The 21,310-nt window shown below is 35.6% G+C and overlaps 3 protein-coding genes, 1 long non-coding RNA gene and 1 pseudogene across 6 annotated transcripts; 3 read left to right on the plus strand and 2 right to left on the minus strand.

The window, feature by feature from the left end:
- Positions 1-751: 751 nt before the first annotated feature.
- Positions 752-7,269, plus strand: LOC104699386 (DExH-box ATP-dependent RNA helicase DExH10). 2 transcript variants are annotated; one of them, XM_087460628.1, is made up of 17 exons: positions 752-839; positions 949-1,951; positions 2,216-2,530; positions 2,636-2,740; positions 2,834-2,902; positions 3,139-3,306; positions 3,394-3,465; positions 3,540-3,656; positions 4,155-4,364; positions 4,459-4,617; positions 4,844-4,933; positions 5,058-5,150; positions 5,495-5,648; positions 5,770-5,918; positions 6,019-6,114; positions 6,804-6,896; positions 6,988-7,269. In XM_087460628.1, the coding sequence occupies exons 2-17, from the start codon at positions 968-970 to the stop codon at positions 7,096-7,098; spliced, it is 2,985 nt and encodes a 994-aa protein (XP_087316754.1). In that variant the 5' UTR covers positions 752-839; positions 949-967; the 3' UTR covers positions 7,099-7,269. The 2 variants fall into 2 exon arrangements, with proteins under 2 accessions (XP_087316754.1, XP_087316755.1); XM_087460629.1 differs by having other exon boundaries at positions 759-843.
- Positions 7,270-8,038: 769 nt separating this feature from the next.
- On the minus strand, positions 8,039-11,653 carry LOC104709804 (U-box domain-containing protein 35-like). Its single transcript, XM_087460633.1, has 7 exons — positions 11,485-11,653; positions 11,072-11,148; positions 10,744-10,865; positions 10,382-10,639; positions 10,026-10,302; positions 9,841-9,942; positions 8,039-9,740 (listed from the first exon to the last, which is right to left on the minus strand). Exons 1-7 carry the CDS (start codon positions 11,651-11,653, stop codon positions 8,532-8,534), a joined length of 2,214 nt encoding a protein of 737 aa, XP_087316759.1. The 3' UTR covers positions 8,039-8,531.
- A 1,011-nt stretch (positions 11,654-12,664) lies between these two features.
- On the plus strand, positions 12,665-15,189 carry LOC104709811 (pollen receptor-like kinase 2; annotated as a pseudogene). Its single transcript, XR_015563277.1, has 3 exons — positions 12,665-13,429; positions 13,531-14,172; positions 14,259-15,189. The product of XR_015563277.1 is annotated as a pollen receptor-like kinase 2 (transcript).
- A 577-nt stretch (positions 15,190-15,766) lies between these two features.
- LOC104699396 (uncharacterized) lies at positions 15,767-16,593 on the plus strand. The gene is made up of 2 exons (XR_753360.3): positions 15,767-15,914; positions 16,364-16,593. It is a non-coding gene; the product is annotated as an uncharacterized LOC104699396 (long non-coding RNA).
- A 1,053-nt stretch (positions 16,594-17,646) lies between these two features.
- Positions 17,647-18,521, minus strand: LOC147950074 (uncharacterized protein At4g04775-like). The gene is made up of 2 exons (XM_087460644.1): positions 18,084-18,521; positions 17,647-17,983 (listed from the first exon to the last, which is right to left on the minus strand). The coding sequence occupies exons 1-2, from the start codon at positions 18,255-18,257 to the stop codon at positions 17,684-17,686; spliced, it is 474 nt and encodes a 157-aa protein (XP_087316770.1). The 5' UTR covers positions 18,258-18,521; the 3' UTR covers positions 17,647-17,683.
- Between the last annotated feature and the right edge of the window lie 2,789 nt (positions 18,522-21,310).

Raw genomic sequence — 21,310 nt, forward strand, 5'->3', positions numbered from 1 at the left:
AAATTATATTCAACAAAAAGACTGTTTTAAAATAAAGGCAACTTCAAGCTGAGAGTTTAAAATATAGTGACAAAGATTCTAGCTAATAAGAATGATTGACATTGTATTCAGACGGTTGCCAGCGTGTTTATCAATCATGGTGATGAGACTAAATAATGTTTGAGAGAGGATTAATATCGAATTAGCAATACTCTGCCCATGAACATTATCACTCTTAACATTTGCATCACAGTTTTTTTTTTTATCTTGGTTTCTTAATAGGCCACTCCTAAAAATGGCGTTCAGTTTTTTTTTTTCCTTTAACATCCAAAATGGTTACTTGATTAACTTTCTCGTTTAGTTCTTTGCTTATATATGCTTCGTTAATATTGTTATTAGTTGTCACTGATCCATAAAACAGACAAGTGCAAATACTAATGAGTTTATAAAGAAACAACATTCGAAAATTGATCATAAATGCATGTGTTCAAGGACTTGTTATGGTGACTACTTATGGCATTGGCTTGTATTGATAAGACTTCGCAGATCAGGTACGTGCACATATCTGCCCACAACCGTTGCAGGTCCGGATGTGGTGTTGGGGTCTCACTCAGGTAGGTATGTTTTTATTGTCGTAAGCTCTGTCGCTGTCACGGCGTAATGGTTTTTCTTGCGCAGAAAAAATAATGGGACTTTTTCTTAATGGGCTTTATTTAAGCCCAATTAATTAAACCCTAAATCCAGTCATTCATAAAAGAAGCCCAAAACGACAAAACCCCGTTTCTGATTCGATTTTTGACGTCTTCGTTTTTTACTTCAAAGCAACAAAAGCTCCCGCCGCCGCCGTATTCACGACCACCGTAGGTTTTGAGCTTGAAACCCTAAGTTTCTGGCTTTTTAAATTTTAAACCTATTTCGTTCTCAAGTTTGTGTCTTTCTCACTTGATTCCGAATTTGTCTATTCTGTAGCGAAAGATTTTGCGAATTCATGAACACCCAAATGGAAGAACCAGAGACGCTCGGCAAAAGAAAAGTAGCTGAAAGCTCAAAACTTGCTGATGAGTCTCCAACGCCTGAACCAACGACGAAGCGTAGAAGCCTTAAACGTGCTTGTGTACATGAAGTCGCTGTTCCCAACGATTATACACCAACGAAAGAGGAGACGATTCATGGGACGCTTGATAATCCTGTCTTCAATGGAGACATGGCCAAGACCTATCCTTTTCAGCTCGACCCTTTTCAGAGTGTATCTGTAGCTTGCTTAGAGAGGAAAGAGTCGATTTTGGTTTCTGCCCATACTTCAGCTGGTAAAACTGCAGTCGCTGAGTATGCGATTGCAATGGCGTTTAGAGATAAGCAAAGGGTTATTTATACTTCACCCTTGAAAGCTTTGAGTAATCAGAAGTATAGAGAATTGCAGCATGAGTTTCAAGATGTTGGTTTGATGACTGGTGACGTTACTCTCTCACCTAATGCTAGTTGTTTGGTTATGACAACAGAGATCTTGAGAGCCATGCTTTATAGAGGGTCTGAAGTCTTGAAGGAGGTTGCTTGGGTTATCTTTGATGAGATTCATTACATGAAGGATAGGGAAAGAGGAGTTGTTTGGGAAGAGAGTATTATTTTCTTGCCACCTGCTATTAAGATGGTTTTTCTTTCAGCCACTATGTCGAATGCTACTGAATTTGCAGAATGGATATGTTATCTGCACAAGCAGCCATGTCATGTTGTGTACACAGATTTTAGGCCAACACCTTTGCAGCATTATGCTTTTCCTGTCGGTGGGAGTGGACTGTACCTTGTGGTTGATGACAATGAGCAATTTAGGGAGGACAATTTTAGTAAGATGCAGGATACTTTCCCGAAACCGAAATCTGTTGACGGGAAAAAGAGTGCAAACGGTAAATCAGGTGGTAGGGGTGCTAAAGGTGGAGGTGGACCTGGTGATTCTGATGTTTACAAAATTGTAAAGGTATGTATATTTTTTATGGATATCATACATTGCTGCTTGTGATGCCGAGTTCTATTTTATCCACTTTTTCATGTTGTAAGGTTGGCATTTTATGAATGTGGTTTTTGGAATTTTTGTTGCATCAAAACGCTCTATAAGTTTTTAGTTCAAGTGTCTCCAAACTTTTCTTATGCCTGTGAAGTTCTACTTTACTTCTTTTGAGATGGTACCAATAGTGTAGATTCAGGGCTCCAGTTACATATTAAATCTTGTCTGTTGTTGCAGATGATCATGGAGAGAAAATTTGAACCAGTCATCATCTTCAGCTTCAGTAGAAGAGAGTGTGAACAGCATGCATTGTCAATGTCAAAACTTGATTTCAATACAGATGAAGAGAAAGAGATTGTGGAACAGGTGTTCACTAATGCTATTCAGTGCTTGAATGAGGAGGATAGATCTTTACCTGCCATTGAACTGATGTTGCCACTGCTGCAACGTGGTATTGCTGTCCATCATTCTGGTCTTCTTCCTGTCATCAAGGAATTAGTGGAGCTGCTTTTTCAGGAAGGACTTGTGAAAGCACTTTTTGCCACAGAAACTGTAAGATGTTTTGGGACTAATTTGTCTTTTCAGTTTGTTTAACGAATGTTAAACTCTCTGTTATACTAATTTATGACTATTTCTTAAATGCAACCGTTGTATCAGTTTGCTATGGGTTTGAACATGCCCTCAAAAACTGTAGTGTTTACTGCTGTGAAGAAGTGGGATGGTGACAGCCATCGTTACATTGGCTCTGGTGAATATATTCAGGTGGGTTGTAATTAGATAACACTAGTAGTTAATTCAGTGAAGTGGCACAAAATGATTTTGTAGTAATTTTCTTATCATATTGAATGCCTGTAGATGAGCGGCAGGGCTGGACGTCGTGGAAAGGACGAACGTGGCATCTGCATTATTATGATTGATGAACAGGTAATTTTATCAGTAATTTTGGTGGCTTACAATTACATTGATTACCAGCGTAACCAGTTCTTCCCATCCGGATTACCTCGATTTATCTCTCTCTGCGTATTATAGTTATGTGCACAGCATACTATATGTACCAAAAAATTGTAGCCTTTATACTGTCTTGGAAGAGGATTGATTCAAGATAATTATCTTTTGTTTTCTCCAATCTCTTAGATTTTGTTTATGGTGTTATTGAACAGATGGAGATGAATACACTCAGGGACATGATGTTGGGCAAACCAGCCCCGTTGCTTAGTACTTTTAGGTTGAGTTACTACTCAATTTTGAATTTATTGAGTCGTGCCGAAGGACAATTTACTGCTGAGCATGTTATAAGGCACTCGTTCCATCAATTCCAGCATGAAAAGGTAGCTGTTGGATGCTATTTCTTTCGTTCTCTCTAGATTATATCTACAATTGTGTTATGCTAATTTAAGCTAGTGTTCCCACCTCAGGCTTTACCAGATATTGGGAACAAGGTGTCCAAACTTGAAGAGGAAGCTGCCATCCTTAATGCTTCTGGAGAGGTGCTCTCAGGACTTTCTAATCTCACGTCTGTAAAATTATTTGGGTCTGTTCTCACCTTTTTATTTTTCTTCAGGCGGAGGTTGCTGAATATCATAAGCTACAACTTGACATAGCTCAACATGAAAAGAAACTTATGTCAGAAATGATAAGGCCTGAAAGGGTGCTTCGTTTTCTTGAAACTGGTCGGCTGGTAAGGTCTCATAAATTTCAGACACTTGGTTAAATCCTAGAGAGATTGAGTCATTGATTCCAGTCTGCAGCCTGCAAATGGTAGATTGGTTGCTTTGTTAGTCCTCCTTATATTAGAAAGAGAAAAGTTAAATTGTAAAGCTGTTTTTTGCTTCATTATTGATGATTTACTGATTATAATCTCATATAAGTTCTCATCTATTAGCAGACAAGGATAGTTAGTAACCAAGTTGTACCATACACTTTTTCTCACTAGCTATTCTTCATAGGTTGTACTTAGATCGTTACTGGTAATCATCCTCATATTGTTTAACTTAAAATATGAATGCCCTCATTCTGTTCCCTTTTGTTATGACAAAAGTTTCGTTCATGGGTTGGACAATTATCTTACAGCTATACTCAGGGGGATGTGTATCGTAAATGAATGCAGTTCATGACGATAAGTTTTTTATATAACAGGAGCTTCATAGTAACTTACTGGGGAAAGTGTTATGTACAGGTTAAGGTTCGTGAAGGTGGAACAGATTGGGGTTGGGGAGTTGTAGTTAATGTTGTTAAAAAATCTTCAGTTGGAACTGGTTCGGCTTCTTCAAATGGTGGCGGATATATAGTGGATACACTTCTTCATTGCACTACTGGTATTAGCGAAAATGGTGCAAAGCCAAAGCCATGCCCTCCCCGTCCTGGGGAAAAGGGTGAGATGCATGTGGTGAGCACACTTTCATTGCCACAGAACTTGCACAATATTCTATTTGCATGAGTAAGTGGAGTTTTTTGACAAATTTTTCTTTTGTCTTTTTTAGGTTCCTGTTCAGCTACCCTTGATTTCTGCTTTGAGCGGACTAAGGATATCAGTTCCTTCTGATCTTCGGCCAGTAGAAGCAAGACACAGCATACTACTTGCATTAGAGTTGTTGACAAATCGCTTCCCTCTAGGGTTCCCAAAACTCCATCCAGTCAAGGTTTCTTTTTAAGCTGCTAAAGTAGTCCTATCTTCGATGAAAGGGTTTACACAATTTCTTAATTGCTGCCAAAATGCATAAATCATATGCTTGCTGTATTCTTATTTTCTCAAGTGACTCATCGATCTCATATTGCATACTGTGTTTCTTGCTAGGCTTCCATTTTTGAACTAAAAATTAGCATAAGATGGCATTCAGGTCTCATTGGATCTAAAATATTCTACAGGAAATGCATATTCAAGATACAGAGATAGTGGATCTGGTCAGCCAAATCGAAGAAGTTGAACAGAAGTTACTTGCTCATCCGATGCACAAGGTCTTGCTGCATGCAGTATTCCTTTAACTTAATATAAAGACATGAGGACAAAATTTTGTGAAAGCATATTAAGAAGTTCAGCCACTTATCAATATATCTATTCTCATTTTTCCTGTGTTTGCAGTCTCAAGATGATCAACAGATCAAGAGTTTCCAGAGGAAAGCAGAGGTGAATTATGAGATTCAGCAGCTGAAATCGAAAATGCGTGATTCCCAGGTACTTACTCATCCACGAACAAATCATGCATGGAATCCTATATGGCTATATATGAGTGTTCTTCTGCAAGGATTCCTTGCCAAGGAATAACTACTTTTCAGTAGGGTTTTTACATTGTATGATAAATTCTTCTTGATCTAATTTGTGCATTTTCTTGTTTGTCTTTCTTTATCTCCGTATAGACTAGAAAAGTGTAACAGGGTGATGGAGTTTTACGTTTCATCCCTTCCTACTGTCTTTTGAATAAATTGTAGAATGTTCACTGATTACTAGACTCTCTGTTATAGTTTAATATCTATTTTCGTCTCTCTAGTGTCTTACAGAATAATTTTTTTTCTCTACAGCTCCAAAAGTTTCGGGATGAGCTTAAAAATCGTTCTCGGGTATTAAAGAAACTTGGACACATTGATGCGGATGGTGTCGTCCAGTTAAAAGGACGAGCTGCGTGCTTGATAGACACAGGGGATGAATTGCTTGTCACTGAACTGATGTTTAATGGTAAAAAACAGCTTTAGTTAACCTTTTATAAGTTTAGGCCGTTTAGGTGACTGAGGCAGTGTTTATTAGTTATATCACACTATATATAATTACGTTGTGTTTACATTAAAATCCTAATCAGGTACTTTCAATGATCTGGATCATCACCAAGTGGCAGCCCTTGCAAGCTGTTTTATTCCTGTGGATAAATCAAATGAACAGGTAAATTTAAGAAATGAACTTACTAAACCATTGCAGCAGCTCCAAGATAGTGCACGAAAAATTGCAGAGGTAATTTAATTTCCTAGCTGAAAGCTTGTTTATATATCTGCATGAACAGTTTATTGTTATTATTTTTCCCTGTAATCCTTATTCGTTTTTGTGATGCCAGATACAACATGAATGCAAGCTGGAAATTGACGTTGAAGAGTATGTGGAATCCACCATCAGGCCTTTCCTGATGGATGTTATCTACTCTTGGTCAAAGGTTGGTATTAAATATCAGACATGCTGATAGATATAATCAATAGTCTAGTATTACGATGAGAGTACTTAAAATAGACAAAAAATAATCTCTGCATCTAGATTTGTCAAGAACCATATACGATAGAAAACCCAAGTCTCCTAAACCACCTTTACTAACCAGTCTAAAATTATTCTAATCTATGATTAATTAGGCTAATGTAGAAATATGCATCCAGGGGGTCTGTAATGTCTTGTGGACGTATTAGTTCCGTCTCCTAGAGTTTCAACTAGTCCTCAAGCTGAATCTTAACAGGCCGGGACTGCTCCTGAGCTAACACGGCCACCTAATCAGAACCAAATTACCAAAATAGAACAAAGGGACTACCCGAGAGAATCTCCAACTCCCCAGACCTTCTGTTGCCAATTATAGTACCTCACAAGTCTGTCGACCCACTCTATATTCTAATCATTCACTCTAGCTTACTCAAGTACTAGCTATGTGTGAGGCTGACATGGGATATAAACCTCTGAGCTCTCTTTATGTCTTATAAGCTTAGAAAAGTATAAACCTGAGTAGTAAACTTTATACTTCATACATAAAACTTATGTGTTATGCACAGTGAATGTTATTTTGTGCTGCGAGCTACTTTTTCATTCCTGGATATTGAGCTCAACAGAAAATTGATATTCTTGATTGTTTCTCTTTGAAAGGGCGCGAGCTTTGCAGATATTATACAAATGACTGACATATTTGAGGGTAGTATCATTAGGAGCGCTAGAAGGCTCGATGAGTTTTTGAACCAGGTAACGTCACCAAACTCTCTGTATCATCTGCAGTTGCATTTCTGTGAACCTCTAGAATAACTGATGCCACTTTGATTGGGGATCTCTTCAGCTTCGAGCTGCAGCGGATGCAGTTGGAGAAAGCAGTTTAGAGAGCAAGTTTGCAGCTGCTAGCGAGAGCTTGCGACGAGGTATTATGTTTGCAAATTCGCTTTACTTGTAAGTACGCTCTTGCAGAATTTAGCTTGCTGAGTTGGGGCAGCCATGGAACACAACATGTTGAAACATAACTTCATAGAGAAATGCTTATTTGTACTTTCCTATGTACTCATTGATCTCGAATCACGATAGCTCTTAGTTTGACGACAAGTTGGATAATGATGAAATTTACAGAGCTCGTAAGGTATCCTAATTATTATATGCCAAGTTAGCCAGCTTGAGGCTGGGATAGTTTTGGTAGTTTTAGCATAGTGGTTGTGCTTTTAATTCCAGAAGATAAATTGAGTATGTTACTGTAGAAACGCAAAATGTTTTGCTTGTGGTGTCTTCATCAAGTTTCAAGATCAGGATATTCATACTTGCTCTAGAATCTCTGCTTTGGTGTCTTACGAGAGAGGACTTGATTTGCTCATCAATTACCCAACTTAGTAGTTGCTAAAAAAAATCACAATATTGTTCACAATCTCATGCATTTAGCCACCTTGTTAGAGATAAAGGGTATGAATAGTGACATGCCAACAAATCTGTCAGTGGTTTAGTCCACTTCAAAAATAGAGCGGACAACAGACCGTTGCGAAACAACTCTGTTTGTATACAAAAACAGTCCGCAGTTAGTCCGCAGCGGTTTGCTTTGTATTATCTTTAAATCACGCTGCAAATTGTATTTGATGAATGGTAAATGAAAAGCGGTCTACTTCACTGATGGATTTATCTTCCCTGACCACTATTCACGCCCAAAATAGGACACTCTGTTATGCGCATAAAGTTTTTGTCAAATTGTCAAACATAAATAGCCCAAACAACTTCTTGCATTATAGTATTATACTTTTTTCGCTCTTGCAACTAATTTAAAATAAATCCAGTAAAAATAGAACGTCTGATTTATAGTTTTATTTTGTATTTGACCCATATTCACAAGTAATTCTACAAAGATTTCCGTTAAGGTTGAAAAGAGTTGGAAAGGACATTTTCATAAATAGTGGTGTGATACGATCAAAATAGTAGAAATTGTGAGTGTATGCCCTTGATAATTTTGTATGGAAAGTCTATGATGTTTGAATGCTCCAAAGTATGAGAGCTTAATATGAGCTCCAACATAGTCTTTAGGCTCAGTTACACTTGTTAACCAGCAAGAGGAGCAATTAGAAGAGGAAATGCTTCGATGAAAAGAACCCGACAAAATCTTTCTCTCAACTAGGATTCATCATTTTTTTTTACTATAGAAAATTTCTTATACTATATGGGTTCTCCATCTTCCTCTTGTCTTGGTCTCTTGACTCCATTTTAAATATTCCTCCTCAAGATGGTGTGCTAGTTGTTATTGCATCTCTCATCATATCCAGGTTTGTTGAGAGATGGATTGCTTATTATCTTCTGAAAGCCGAAAGAAAACAAAAAGGGAGATATATAGTTTAGTAATCAAGACATGCTTACAATCTAAAGTACTTTCTTTGACGCATTTACTTGGATTGATGATAGATTGTCGACATGGCTGTTATTATGACTGCTTTTGGGTGAAGGATGCATGCTTTCTTCTGCTAAGTCCATAAGCCTTTTAATCTCGGGCAACACATCCTTTGCTAGATTAGGTCTGTCTTTACGACTTAACGATGCGCATTGCAGACCAATTTTTGCTAATATTAAGGTCTCTGGAAGAGGCCAGTCAGGAACAGCAGGGTCTAGTATCTCAGCAAAAGTTGTTTCCTCAATTGCTCTCTCGACCTGACTTGTTAAGCTCATTGGTGGCTTGGCCGTAAGTATTTGCAAAAGCATTATCCCGAATGAGTATATGTCCGATTTGGTTCCAAGCATACCCGTTTGTTGGTATTCTGGATCAATGTAACACAAGGTTCCAGCAGCTGACGTTATCCTGTATTGTGTTGCAACGTCATTAACCGAGGGAGGGACAAGCCTAGCCAATCCAACGTCAGAGATCTTGCTGACCATGTGCTGGTCAAGCAATATGTTGGCTGGTTTCAAGTCACGGTGTACCAATGGCTCTGGTTTTAACTGGTGGAGGAAGTTAAGACTGGTGGCGATTTCAGCTGCAATACGGAATCTTAGCTGCCATGAAAGCACTGGAGAGTTGCCTCGTCTAAGGAGACGATCTTCTAAGCTACCATTGGCCATGTATTCATAGACTAAACAACCATATTCTGCACAAGCTCCAAGTAACATAACCATATTTGGATGTCTTATGCTAGTCAGAACGTCCACTTCTTGTTGGAATTGTGATCTTCCTTGTTTTGCATCTGGTCTCACAACTTTTATAGCCACATGTGTGTAATCTAAAGTACCTTTAAACACAGGTCCATAACCACCTTCTCCAATCTTGCGACTACTTGAGAAATTTTCTGTTGCCTCTTCAATCTCCTCAATTGTGTATTTTCTATACATTCTATCACTTTCATTTAGAGAGTGCATTGCTTTATTGTTATTCTCTACTTCTCTAAGAGCTGCCGTTTCGATTTGCTTTCTCTTTTGAGCTTCAATTTCTGCCATTTTGTTAGCCGTCGCTAATGCTTCCAGAGCTGCTCTACTCTTTGCTTTCTCATTCTCTGCCATTGCCATTGCTGATTCCTTGGCAAGTCTTGCTTCTTCTAGTTTCTGTTCCCTTTCTAGATTCCATTTGTGTAACTCAGTAGTCTGTAAAGACAGATTTTTTTTTTTTTTTTTTTTTTTTTTTGTCTTAATATCATAAAACATAATGATTATTTCAAGTGTATATATATGCATGTATGTATACCATTTTCTTGGCTGCAATTGCTTTTTTACATGCAGTGTTGTACATGTCCATTGTATACTTGAGCTCTAGTTTCAGCCTGCTCATCTCACCTTCTACGTCTTCCTTTAAGATTTTACCAAGTAAACAATAAATACTAATTTAGGCCTGAAAATGTGATCAATTAATTAATTTGTTTCTGAATTTACCTGGCTATATATTGACAATGAGGAGAGTCTCCCACTTTCTTGTGAGCTCGAGGAGAATGCAGAATAGGTAGAACCCAAGTCTATGGACTGCTTCTCTGATGAGCATGAGGATGTAGCAAAGCTGCATCGGTTGTCTTCAAACTCCGAACTAACCGAGAGACGAGGTGTTGGTAACATCCAATCCATGCTTGGCCTATCACTACTCACAATCGATAAATCTGAGTCTGTCACTGAGGCTTGATACGTTCCTTCATATCCTTTTCTCAAATATGGATACCTATTCGTTTTATTACCATTTAGTTGTGTCTGCAAACAGATTATGAATACGATGATCAAATTTTTTTAGGGGAACATACTTGATTTCGATCTCGTCCTGTGTTGTACTTTGAACCAATTGATGATGCCGCCTTCTCTCAGCTTTGGGAATGGAGTTTTTGCTGCTGCTGGCGTTGCTCGACCGACCTGGTAATTGTGGACGTATTGTGCAAAGTGGAGGAGGTGAAGACGTTGCTGACCTAACGGACGATATTTTGCCTCTAGAGATTGAATAAACTGTACAGAAATTGGGTGCTCCTTTCATCACTGAGCTCGTAACATCTACCGCTTTAAACCGTCTATGCATGGCAACACAAAACACCCACATTTACTTAATATATGTGACTTTTACATTTGTATTAACAAGAGAAGAGGAGTAAGAAAAATTAAGAAATCGTCTTACTTTAAAAGAGTCATCTTAGATGCGCCGAGTACTAGAATATTAATTGCATTCTCTCGCACATACTCTATGATTCCTTTAGCAGCATCATCAACGTCCTCCAGTACAACATCTTCACATTTTATCTGTCAAACAATACTCTCAATCTTTAAATTTTTTGACAAAAACACGTCCCTCTCTCACTTAACTATTAATTAAAACCATAAAAGATAAATTAATCTAATAATGATATATTGTAAATTTGTGTTCAAGTGATAGTTTCGATTAACGATTACGAAAATACATTAAAGTAATATATATATATATATATTAACAGAGGTGCAAAACTCACGTCTTTTCTAGTGCAGAAACATCGGAATGGAAGAAACAATTCTTTAACGTCATCTCCACACTTATTTGGGTGGGTTCCTCCTGCATCAACATGATGATGTTTTTGTTGACTCAAGGTATATTTAAATCATACTCCTTCCATTTTACGTAGATTTTTTTTTTTTTTATTCACATACAGTATGTTAAAAACAATTAATATCAACCTTTTCTAGTGAAATACTCCACAAATTACAACACATTTCAAAAACTTTTATTAATTCTTCTCCATATTAGAAAGACTCCTTTTTATAATACACCGATTAGATATGCTTTTTACGAATATGTAGTTGTAATTAAAAAACAGGGAAAAAAACTTTAAAAAATCAATCTACAAAAAGGGAGTACTAGATTAGATGAGTAGCATTAGGGTGATACCATTATGAGCGTGGGTTTGCCTGACTCTAACATGAATAAGAGTAAGAGTCTCTCCTGGTGTCAGGAGATTATCAACAGCCCATTTCAATGCAGCCTGACTTCCTTTGTCTCGATCGATCGCAACTGCGACGTTTTCGTCTCTTCGCTCGCCTTCTGCCATCTTCACCATTTCCTAAAACTCTTGCTAACAAACCTTACAGTTTGTTTATAAATGCAACATACAATATTGGGTTTCAAAGCCGTTGCGAATTATATGCCAATATTAGCAAATAGACAAAAGACAAGTTTTGGACTCTCTTTTCTGTTATGTTCCGTTATCTTTCATGGTGTCTTTTTTAGTTTTTTTTTTTAGAGAAATCTGTTATTAATATACTATAACTAAAGTAATATTTTTGCATATAACTTTTTTTTGTTGGTCGTAACTTATAACTGAAGTAAAATCACGCACAACTATAACTATTTTTATCTAGGTTTTAAACAAACATATAATTATAAAATTTCTATATTCGTATTGTTAACGTCCTTTCATCAATACCAAAATATGTACTCTAAATTAAAAATATTATTCTTCCCACACCTATCTTCTCTCCTCTTCTCCACAACCACTTATATTATCGTATCACACCATTTTTCGTGGTTTACCATCATCATAAAAATTATTCCATGATACTCCACGAGTTAAATCCTATATATATATATATATATTAATGGGTTAGTCTACAAACCTCAGAATACGTTCAACGTCAAATTAAAAAAGTACATTATAAGAAAAGTTGAAATTCATTTTTCCCACCATGTTAAATAGGTGGAAGAAAATACAAGTTAGAAAAGTAAACTACATTTTAAAATAAAAATAAACACCAAAGAAACCGGAACTGTGAAGTTCCACCACAAATCTCCAAGTAACTTTCTCTAAAACAAAGACTTCGTCAAAGCTAGAAAAGAAAAACAACTTTCTTTTGATAGACCACAAATATTTCTAGTGTTTGTCTATTCTTGGTATGCTTTGATACAAACCTCTCTTCTTCATCACTCTCTCTCTCTCTCTCTCTCTCTCTCTCTCTCTCTCTCTCTCTCTCTCTCTCTCTCTCTCTCTCTCTCTCTCTCTCTCTCTCTCTCTCTCTCTCTCTCTCTCTCTCTCTCTCTCTCTCTCTCTCTCTCTCTCTCTCTCTATCTCTTTCTTTCTTTCTCTTACGTTCTCTTTCCTTTGCCATTTCATCTATCTTAGAGATTATTTTCGTCTTTGTTCATCTCCAAACTCTCCTTCCGTTTTCCTTAGAGGGGCGCGCATCCCGTGCGCGTTCCTTAACTGGTAATGGAATCCACATCTCTCGTCTTCCTTTCCATTGTATATCTTGTCTTAGTCGTTGTTCATGGCGCTTCAGAGACCGAATCTCTCTTGAAATTCAAGAACTCTCTTGTTATTGGGAGAAAAATGGTTTGAAGAGCTGGGATAGAAGGAACCCCACATGCAAATGGATTGGTGTCTTGTGTGATAGAGGCTTTGTTTGGGGATTACAGCTAGAGAATTTTGAGCTCTCTGGCTCTCTAGACATTGAGGCGTTGACGGGTTTGAAGTCTCTGAGGTCTCTTAGCTTCATGAATAACAAACTTGGAGGTCCATTTCCAGAGTTCAAGAAACTTGTTGCTCTCAAATCGCTTTACTTGTCAAACAATCAATTCGACGTAAAGATACCTAAAGATGCATTTGATGGGATGGGGTGGTTGAAGAAACTCCATTTGGAGCACAATAAGTTTCGTGGTGAAATTCCAGCGTCCTTGGCCAATAGTCCCAAGCTTTTAGAGCTTAGACTTGACGGGAACCGTTTCGCTGGACAAATACCAGAGTTCACACACAAACCACACATGTTGAACCTTTCAAACAATGCATTAGCAGGTCCAATCCCAAAGATTCTCAGTACAATGGATCCTAAATTCTTTGAAGGTTAGATGGAGTAGTTTTATATCACTTTCGTTGTCACTAGACAAACCGAATATACTGTATGACCATTTTAATTAATAGAAAACCATGTTTTTTTTTTCCAGGCAACAACGGCTTATGTGAAAAGCCTTTGGATACAAAATGTTCTTCTCCTTACAGCTTGTCCCCAGAGCCAAAGGACAACTCAAAGAAAAAATCATCTATGTTTTTGTACATTGTAGCTGCAGTGGTCGCAGCACTGGCTGTAATACTCATAGTTATTGGAGTGATCATCTTCCTTAACCGTAGACGAAAGAAGAAACAATCATTATTGACAGCAGAGCCTGGACCATCAAGTCTACAACTGAGAGCTGGAATCCAAGAAAGTGAAAAGGGACAAAGTAGCTACCATTCACAAAACCGGGCTGCAAAGAGGATGATTCATACCACAAAATTGTCATTTCTGAGAGATGACAAGGGAAAATTTGAGTTGCAAGATTTATTGAAAGCATCGGCAGAGATTCTAGGGAGTGGATGTTTTGGAGCGTCGTATAAGACATTGCTTTCGAACGGATCACTGATGGTAGTGAAGAGGTTTAAACATATGAACAACGCAGGAACTGAGGAATTCCAAGAACACATGAAGAGGTTGGGGAGGTTAAACCATGAGAATTTGCTCCCAATTGTAGCTTATTACTATAAAAAAGAGGAAAAACTTTTTGTTAGCGATTTTGTTGGAAAGGGAAGCTTGGCTGCTCATCTCCATGGTATTATTTTTGTTTTTCTATCGTTACATTCTCATTCATCAACAAACACTTTCTCTAAATCACCTGTTTGCTTGTATAAATTTTAGGTCATAAATCGTTAGGGCAACCAAGCTTGGATTGGCCAACAAGATTAAATATTGTGAAAGGTGTAGGACAAGGAATTATATACCTCAACAAAAACCTACCTAGCCTAATGGCTCCTCACGGTCATCTAAAATCATCTAATGTTCTTCTCAGTGAGAATTTCGAGCCTCTCCTTATGGACTATGGCTTGCTCCCAATGATCAACGAAGAGAGCGCACAAGAGCTCATGGTGGCTTACAAATCGCCAGAGTACTTGAAACAAAGCCGTGTGACTAAGAAATCCGATGTGTGGGGGCTCGGAGTACTCATCTTGGAGATTCTTACAGGAAAGATCCCTGAAAGTTTCCCTCAAAACAGTAAAGACAGTGAGGAGGACCTTGCTAGTTGGGTGAAGTCAAGTTTCCGAGGAGAGTGGACACCAGAATTGTTTGATCAGGAAATGGGGAAAACCAATAATTGTGAAGCTGAGATACTAAAACTCTTGAGAATTGGACTGAGTTGTTGCGAAGTAGATGTGGATAAAAGGTTAGATATAAGAGAGGCTGTTGAGAAGATGGAAGATTTGATCAAGGAGAGAGAACAAGGAGATGATGACTTCTACTCAACATATGCGAGTGAAGCTGATGGGGGTTCGTCGAGGGGAGTGTCAAGTGAGGCAATTAACTTATCATGAAACAAGACAAGCCAACAAATTTCATGATAAAATTTTTGAACATGTGTGAGACCAAAATTTGTGTCTCAAACTGCAACTTTCTTCAAGTTAATTGATGTCGACGACACACCTCAACCTACGGAAACCCCTTAAAGTAGAAAAAAAAATTGGGTTTGCGTTGACTTGTGATGTTATTGTTATCTGCAAGAAAATAATGTAGAAGTAAACATCTCTCTTTTTATTACAAAAGAGCAAAGAGAAAACCTTAAAAACCTGAAAAATTAATATATATTACACACTATCTTGTCCTACGTAGGTTCTGTCAATTGGCATGTATGGTTCTCTCAAAAAGTATGTAAAGATGGATATTACACAATAGATCATTCTTTACATCTACATCAATTTTTCAAAACAGAAAATAATGTTAACTAATATTTAGTTTAGTTTAGTCAAATTTAAGTTTAAGAAAATGTTAGATTCCAAATTTTTGTGTTGATATACCAAGTGGTTTTGGTTACGCTTGTTTCCATCAAATGCATATTTAGGTATCTTTACGTCGAATTGATTATTTGACAAGTAAAGTGATTTGAGAGAAAAGAGGTAGGCCATTATCCACACATAATGATGTCTAGTGTAAGACCATGTACAATGGCTAAAATTTTTAGAGCTATTTGGGGGGAATGATACGTTTACGAAACATAATAGGCAATATGATACATTCACTATTCATAATCGGCAAAATAGACATTCAACACTATTTGACACTATTTACTTTACAGTCAACCCCTCACCTATATATTATATTTACGAATGATGCCATTGGAATTATTAGTTTTTTCCTTTTTTTTTTTTTTTTTTTTTTTTTATCTTCTTCGTTAATGTTTCTCTCGCAAAGAGATTAAGAAATACTTAGTTTCCTGTCTACAATCATAGTAATCTTCCAAGAATCTGTGCTGAATTCTGATGGATCGATGGTGGATTGGAGATTAAGCCACAACGTATCCATGTATATGTTTCTCCCTTTTGACTTTTCATCTTCGTTGTGTCTCTCGTTCTCTCCTACACACTCGATTCTTCACCCAATTGAATATTCATATACCCAGTTGACCAGTTATCTGATTTTCTTTATTTTTCTCCATCTCTCATTGATTGAAATCCCAATTCAAAGATACTTTTCACCGTTTTTGTTTAATCCCTCTTCTTTTTTGTTTTTTCTGATACTTAATTGGTTTCATTGCTCCTGTTTTTTTTTTCTGTTCTGGAATTAGCGTTGAGCTACTAGTGTTAACCGAATTGTGATTTTTTTTTTTTTAATTTTGTATTTAATCACAATCATTAGTTCAATGCGTTTGATCTAAAAAATTATTTGAGTTTTTTTTCCGAATATAATCCTACAAAACATGGTTAGAATTTTGGATTTTGTTCAGGCTTGTGATGTGTGGTTTTTTCAACTAGGTTCAAGAAGGAGTCTGGGTTTTTTCTTCAACATGAGGTACTTTAAAGACAGTATAATGGCTGGTGAATGGGACGATGTCGAGAATTACCTTTACAGAGAAATTACGATCTTACCCATTTGATTTAATTAAAGATTGTTAAAAAGAAAAAAGACCAATGTGCGATGAACATAAGTAGATGGAGTATTTGAAAACGATTTTACCACTATGGTACTATATTTTTTTTAACAATCATGACATTATACAACTTATTTAATAATGAATATCATGAATTTATTTAACTTGAGAAAAAAAGAACTCGTTGTTAAATATATCCTAAATCCAACATTTTGACAACTGACAATTACTCGACTGGCACATATATATTTGTATATGCTTATTATTGGATGGTTTTTATCTACATTGACTAAGGGATATATATATATATATATATATATTTTTTTTATTATTGGATGGTTTTTATCTTTAACATATTTATTAATGGATTGTTTATGTAACGCCGTTAACGGCTCTTAAATTGTTGATGAGAATCTGCTAACAATAAACAAGTTTAAGTATTTTTAGACCAACCAAAAATAAATGAGGTATTTTTCTTCCAATAAAAAAATGAGGTATTAAACGTCCAAATAAAAAATAAATGGGGTATTTTTCAGCTTTTTCCCTTTTTATTTGTACATATTTACTAGTGGATTGTTTATATCTGTACATTTTGGGAAAACGTCCTGGTTTCCCATGAGAACTATGATATCGTACCAGATGGAGCCCGATCTTTACCCCCGTCCCAGATGGCTCTCCTGAAATTCTTTTCAATCTATATACCCATATATCTGTAATTTACGTTTTGTATCTCCATGAGAATAGAAGATATCATCTATTTCACCATTGCTATAGGTTTAATTGGTTTACTATTTGATTAACCGAGTGACGAAGTTTACAAACCAAAATAAACCTGATTTCGACCCGATTAAAACCTGATTTTGACCCGATTAGAAACATAACCCTCAACCGAGAAATCCCTAAAATCACATTTTAACCTCTTTTTTGTTTTCTCTCGCGACGAACCCTAGAAAATCAAATTTCACCATCGATTTCTCAAATTGAATCGATGGATTTAATAATCCGATCTGGTTTTGGGCAACAAGATGGTATTGGGCAAAGAGATGGTGTTGGAGAACGAGAGTACGATGAAGAAGGAGAGGATCGAGATGAATTTCACGTCGATATGCTTGCTCAGGAATTTACCGATGCTGAAGAGTCGATTCGTCATGATACGTACCCAACAACAATAGATTACAACCGAACAATAGTTTACAATAGCTCATCATACAAGCTTAAACAGAGCAAACAAGATCATAAAACCGAAAACACATACAATTATACTCTTATTCATCCTACATTGCAATTCAGCTTTTGCTTCCAACAAAACTTCTTCAACCCTCTCACAAAGCTCTTTTTCGAACTCCATTTGCATCTTCTCAAATTTCAGCTTCTGTTCTTGCAATGTCTCTATTGTACGCTCTTTCATCTCTTCTTTTACTCTCTCAAATTGAACACCCAATGTTGCTACCTCGTCCAACAATGCCTCATCGACCCACTTAAAGATGTGGTTATCGTTCACAAGCTAACATTATATCATAGAATACAATGAAAATTGATGAGAAGGATTAGGCTCGGATTTGGATTAGGTCGATGTCTACATCAAACAAAGCATAACATAGTACCTTCTTTGCTGCTGCTTCTCGACATCGAAAGTATCTCCGAGAAGGATTAGGCTCGGATTTGGAATTCTTTGCCACGATGTGTTCCCCACACCAGCATCTCTTAGGCACGCCAACGACGAATCCTCTTTGTCGAACATTTGATGAACCACTCGAACCTCCAGAAACGGTACTCATGGTTGCAAAGATCGATTTAAGAATTTTATGCTTTTAGGGTTTGAGGATTTGGGGATTTTAATGGAGTTATAGATGTGTTATAGATGTATCGTCTCGGGTCGGATTATTAACATCAGTCAGGTTTTATTTTTGGTTTTCTATTTGGTATGAACGGTATCGTATCGGTTCACTCTTTAAACCGATAACATCCCGATATATGGGTATATAGATTGAGAAGAATTTCATGAGAGCCATCTGGGACGGGGGTAAAGATCGGGCTCCATCTGGTACGATATCATAGTTCTCATGGGGAACCAGGACGTTTTCCCGTACATTTTTACTAGTGGATTATTTTTATCTGTACATTTTTACTAGTGGATGGTTTTTATCTGTACACTTTGACTACTGGATGATTTTTATTTGAATACATTTACTACTAGATTATTTTTATATGCACACTTTTACTACTGGATGATTTTTATCTGCGTTGACTAGTGGATATATTATATATATATATATTTATTACTGGATGATTTTTATCTTTACACATTTACTAGTATATTATTTTTATATATACATTTTTATTACTAGGTGGTTTTATCTGTACACATTTACTATTGGATTGTTTTTATTTGTACATTTTTACTTTTCGATGGCTTTTATATGTACACATTTACTACTGGATTGTTTTTATATGTACACTTTTACAACTATATGGTTTTTATCTGTACACATCTACTACCAGATTATATTTATATGCACACTTTTACTACTGGATGGTTTTTATTTGTATACTTTTATTACTGGATTGTTTTCTTATGAATAGTTTTTATCTTTACATATTTCTACTGAATTATTTTTATCTATATATATCCCTGATTTTCTATTCCACTTAAATCATCAATTCAGTTTTATCGGAAAAAACAATTAAAATTAGATTCCAACACAAGCAAAAGGATTAAGAGATAATGGATTTTAAACACACACTAGGATTTAAAAATTAAAATTTATATTGTATTTACTTTTTATTTTATTATTGTTTTATTAGTTTTAAAAATATAAAATTTTAAAGGAATTTGATATAAGTATTCAAAGTATAGGATTTTTGTAGTGTTTTCAAGGTTTTAACCGGTGTGGTATATGTATAGTCTAGTGATACATTTATCTCGTGGTACACATCTAAAAAAATGTTTAAAAAAAAAACAATTCCACTTAACTCCCTATATAGGATTAATGCCAACCCGTCTCACCAAAATCAAAATAAGTTTTTGCGTAAAAAAAATAATCAAGTTTAATTATGTTAATTGTTTTACCAAATTAGCATATTTTTATAGTTTATAATTTTTCCATGTCAATATATATATATTTTATGATAATTAATAGAATTTTATTTTTTTGATAATTCCTCAAAAAATAAAAAATAAACGAAATTATATGGGGGAATTTCAACATATTTAATGTGACATTTTATAATTGGATTTTTTGTTTAGGAAATTTATTAATGTTAATATAATTATGGATATTGTTAACTTTTGTCATGGAAAATCTGTTGTATATCATTTAAATTAGGGAGATTATAGCATCCATAAATATAGCTTCAGAGATTTAATGGGTTAAAAATTTAATGGATAGAGTCGTTTTTGGAAAAATCGGAATGTATAGATGTTGTTAAGATTTTATGGCAATAAATGAAACAAATGTTGGTCAATTTAAGAAAGTTTAGTATTTGAGTTCCTCTGCAATGTTATTTATGAAATTGTTTTAAGGGTTAATGGTGTAAAAAAAATTAAATAAGTAAAACTTAAAGGACATAAACCAAAATGTACTTCAAAAATGTTAATATAGATGAGACGTAGTGTGAATTAATTAACCACTATACTTAATCTACTTAATATTCCATTAATTTTCTATGAATTTCAAAAGTTATAAACGAGCGAGGAAACAAGTTTTACCTCAGCAGTTTAATAAACTCCATCCACCTAATTTCGAACCACAATAGCTTATCTTTTACAAATTTTTAATTAATTTAAAGGGGTAAAATCATAATTATGCTCCTCACTTCTTCTTCCCCACCTAAAACCTAACGCTGTTTCTCTGTAATTTTTTGTTAATTTTGATTTACTACTTTTAATTCACATATTCCTCTTTCAACTTAACCAAAACCCACATATCTACAATTAATTTACAGATTTATCACCAAAATGGAAGAGAGAGATCTAGAGAGAGAAAGAGTGACATAATGGGATGACAGGTGATTAAATTCTGTGAATTGATGAATTGGGTGAGGGAGCTAAGAAAGAAGCAAAGAGAGATGGAGAAAGAACAAAGATACGGAACAAAAAAATTCAAAATTTGCCCAGTAAAATAACAAATACAATAGAGTTGGAGAGAGAGTGGAGAGAGACGTGAGAAGATGAGAAAAGCCCTTTTTCGTCATTTCTCAAATTCATTCAATTATCTTATCTCACAAACCCTCTACTAAAGGCACAATAAAAATGGATGATTTCACTAATATTGAATAGTGTTTGTACAAGAAAGCATATTAAGTTTCAAAAACGTATTATATTGCAAACTAACCCAAATTTTTAACACTCTTTTTTACTTTTTGGTTGTGATTGGAAGCATTTAAACGCTTCTTTTAGAAACGAAATGCTCAACTGGTTAATCATCAAAGCGGTTGGAGAAGGTGTTTTGAATGAGTGGATGGAGTCAGCGGAAGAAATAGGTGGCTGAAGCTGATTTTAAGCGGTTGAGAATGTAGAAATCAACTAATAAGAAATATGGGCGTTTGGTAACTTCAGTTGCAACAAAGTGATTTTTTTTTCTGCATTAAAAAAGAAAAAAAAACACAATTTTATTAACGATAGATTAACTTGTAAAAACTTATAATTGGCCTAATTGTGAGACTAAATTACAATTATTTGTTTAAATATTTTAGATAGTCATCACAACCACTGAAAATTATGATTTTATAATTTATTGGTTTATAATATTTTATGTTATAAAATATAATGTCTTCTTCGATATTTTTACTATTTAATCAAATTAGTTTTTAATTATTTATAAATTAATAT

Source organism: Camelina sativa, chromosome 1 (genome assembly GCF_030686135.1).
Source record: "Camelina sativa cultivar CO46 ecotype springtype chromosome 1, ASM3068613v1".
Taxonomy (NCBI): Eukaryota; Viridiplantae; Streptophyta; class Magnoliopsida; order Brassicales; family Brassicaceae; genus Camelina; species Camelina sativa.

Bases quoted from the DNA above. Each gene is read 5' to 3' on its own strand.
- LOC147950074 (XM_087460644.1), bottom strand. From the start codon at position 18,257: ATGAGTACCGTTTCTGGAGGTTCGAGTGGTTCATCAAATGTTCGACAA. The intron at 17,984-18,083 runs GTACTATGTTAT...ATATAATGTTAG, and splicing joins GAGAAGCAGCAGCAAAGAAG to CTTGTGAACGATAACCACAT.
- LOC104699386 (XM_087460628.1), top strand. From the start codon at position 968: ATGAACACCCAAATGGAAGAACCAGAGACGCTCGGCAAAAGAAAAGTA. The intron at 3,466-3,539 runs GTGCTCTCAGGA...ATTTTTCTTCAG, and splicing joins TCCTTAATGCTTCTGGAGAG to GCGGAGGTTGCTGAATATCA. The intron at 5,151-5,494 runs GTACTTACTCAT...TTTTCTCTACAG, and splicing joins CGAAAATGCGTGATTCCCAG to CTCCAAAAGTTTCGGGATGA.
- LOC104709804 (XM_087460633.1), bottom strand. From the start codon at position 11,653: ATGGTGAAGATGGCAGAAGGCGAGCGAAGAGACGAAAACGTCGCAGTT. The intron at 10,866-11,071 runs GTGAGTTTTGCA...ATTGTTTGACAG, and splicing joins GTTTCTGCACTAGAAAAGAC to ATAAAATGTGAAGATGTTGT. The intron at 10,640-10,743 runs GTAAGACGATTT...TGCCATGCATAG, and splicing joins TCTAAGATGACTCTTTTAAA to ACGGTTTAAAGCGGTAGATG.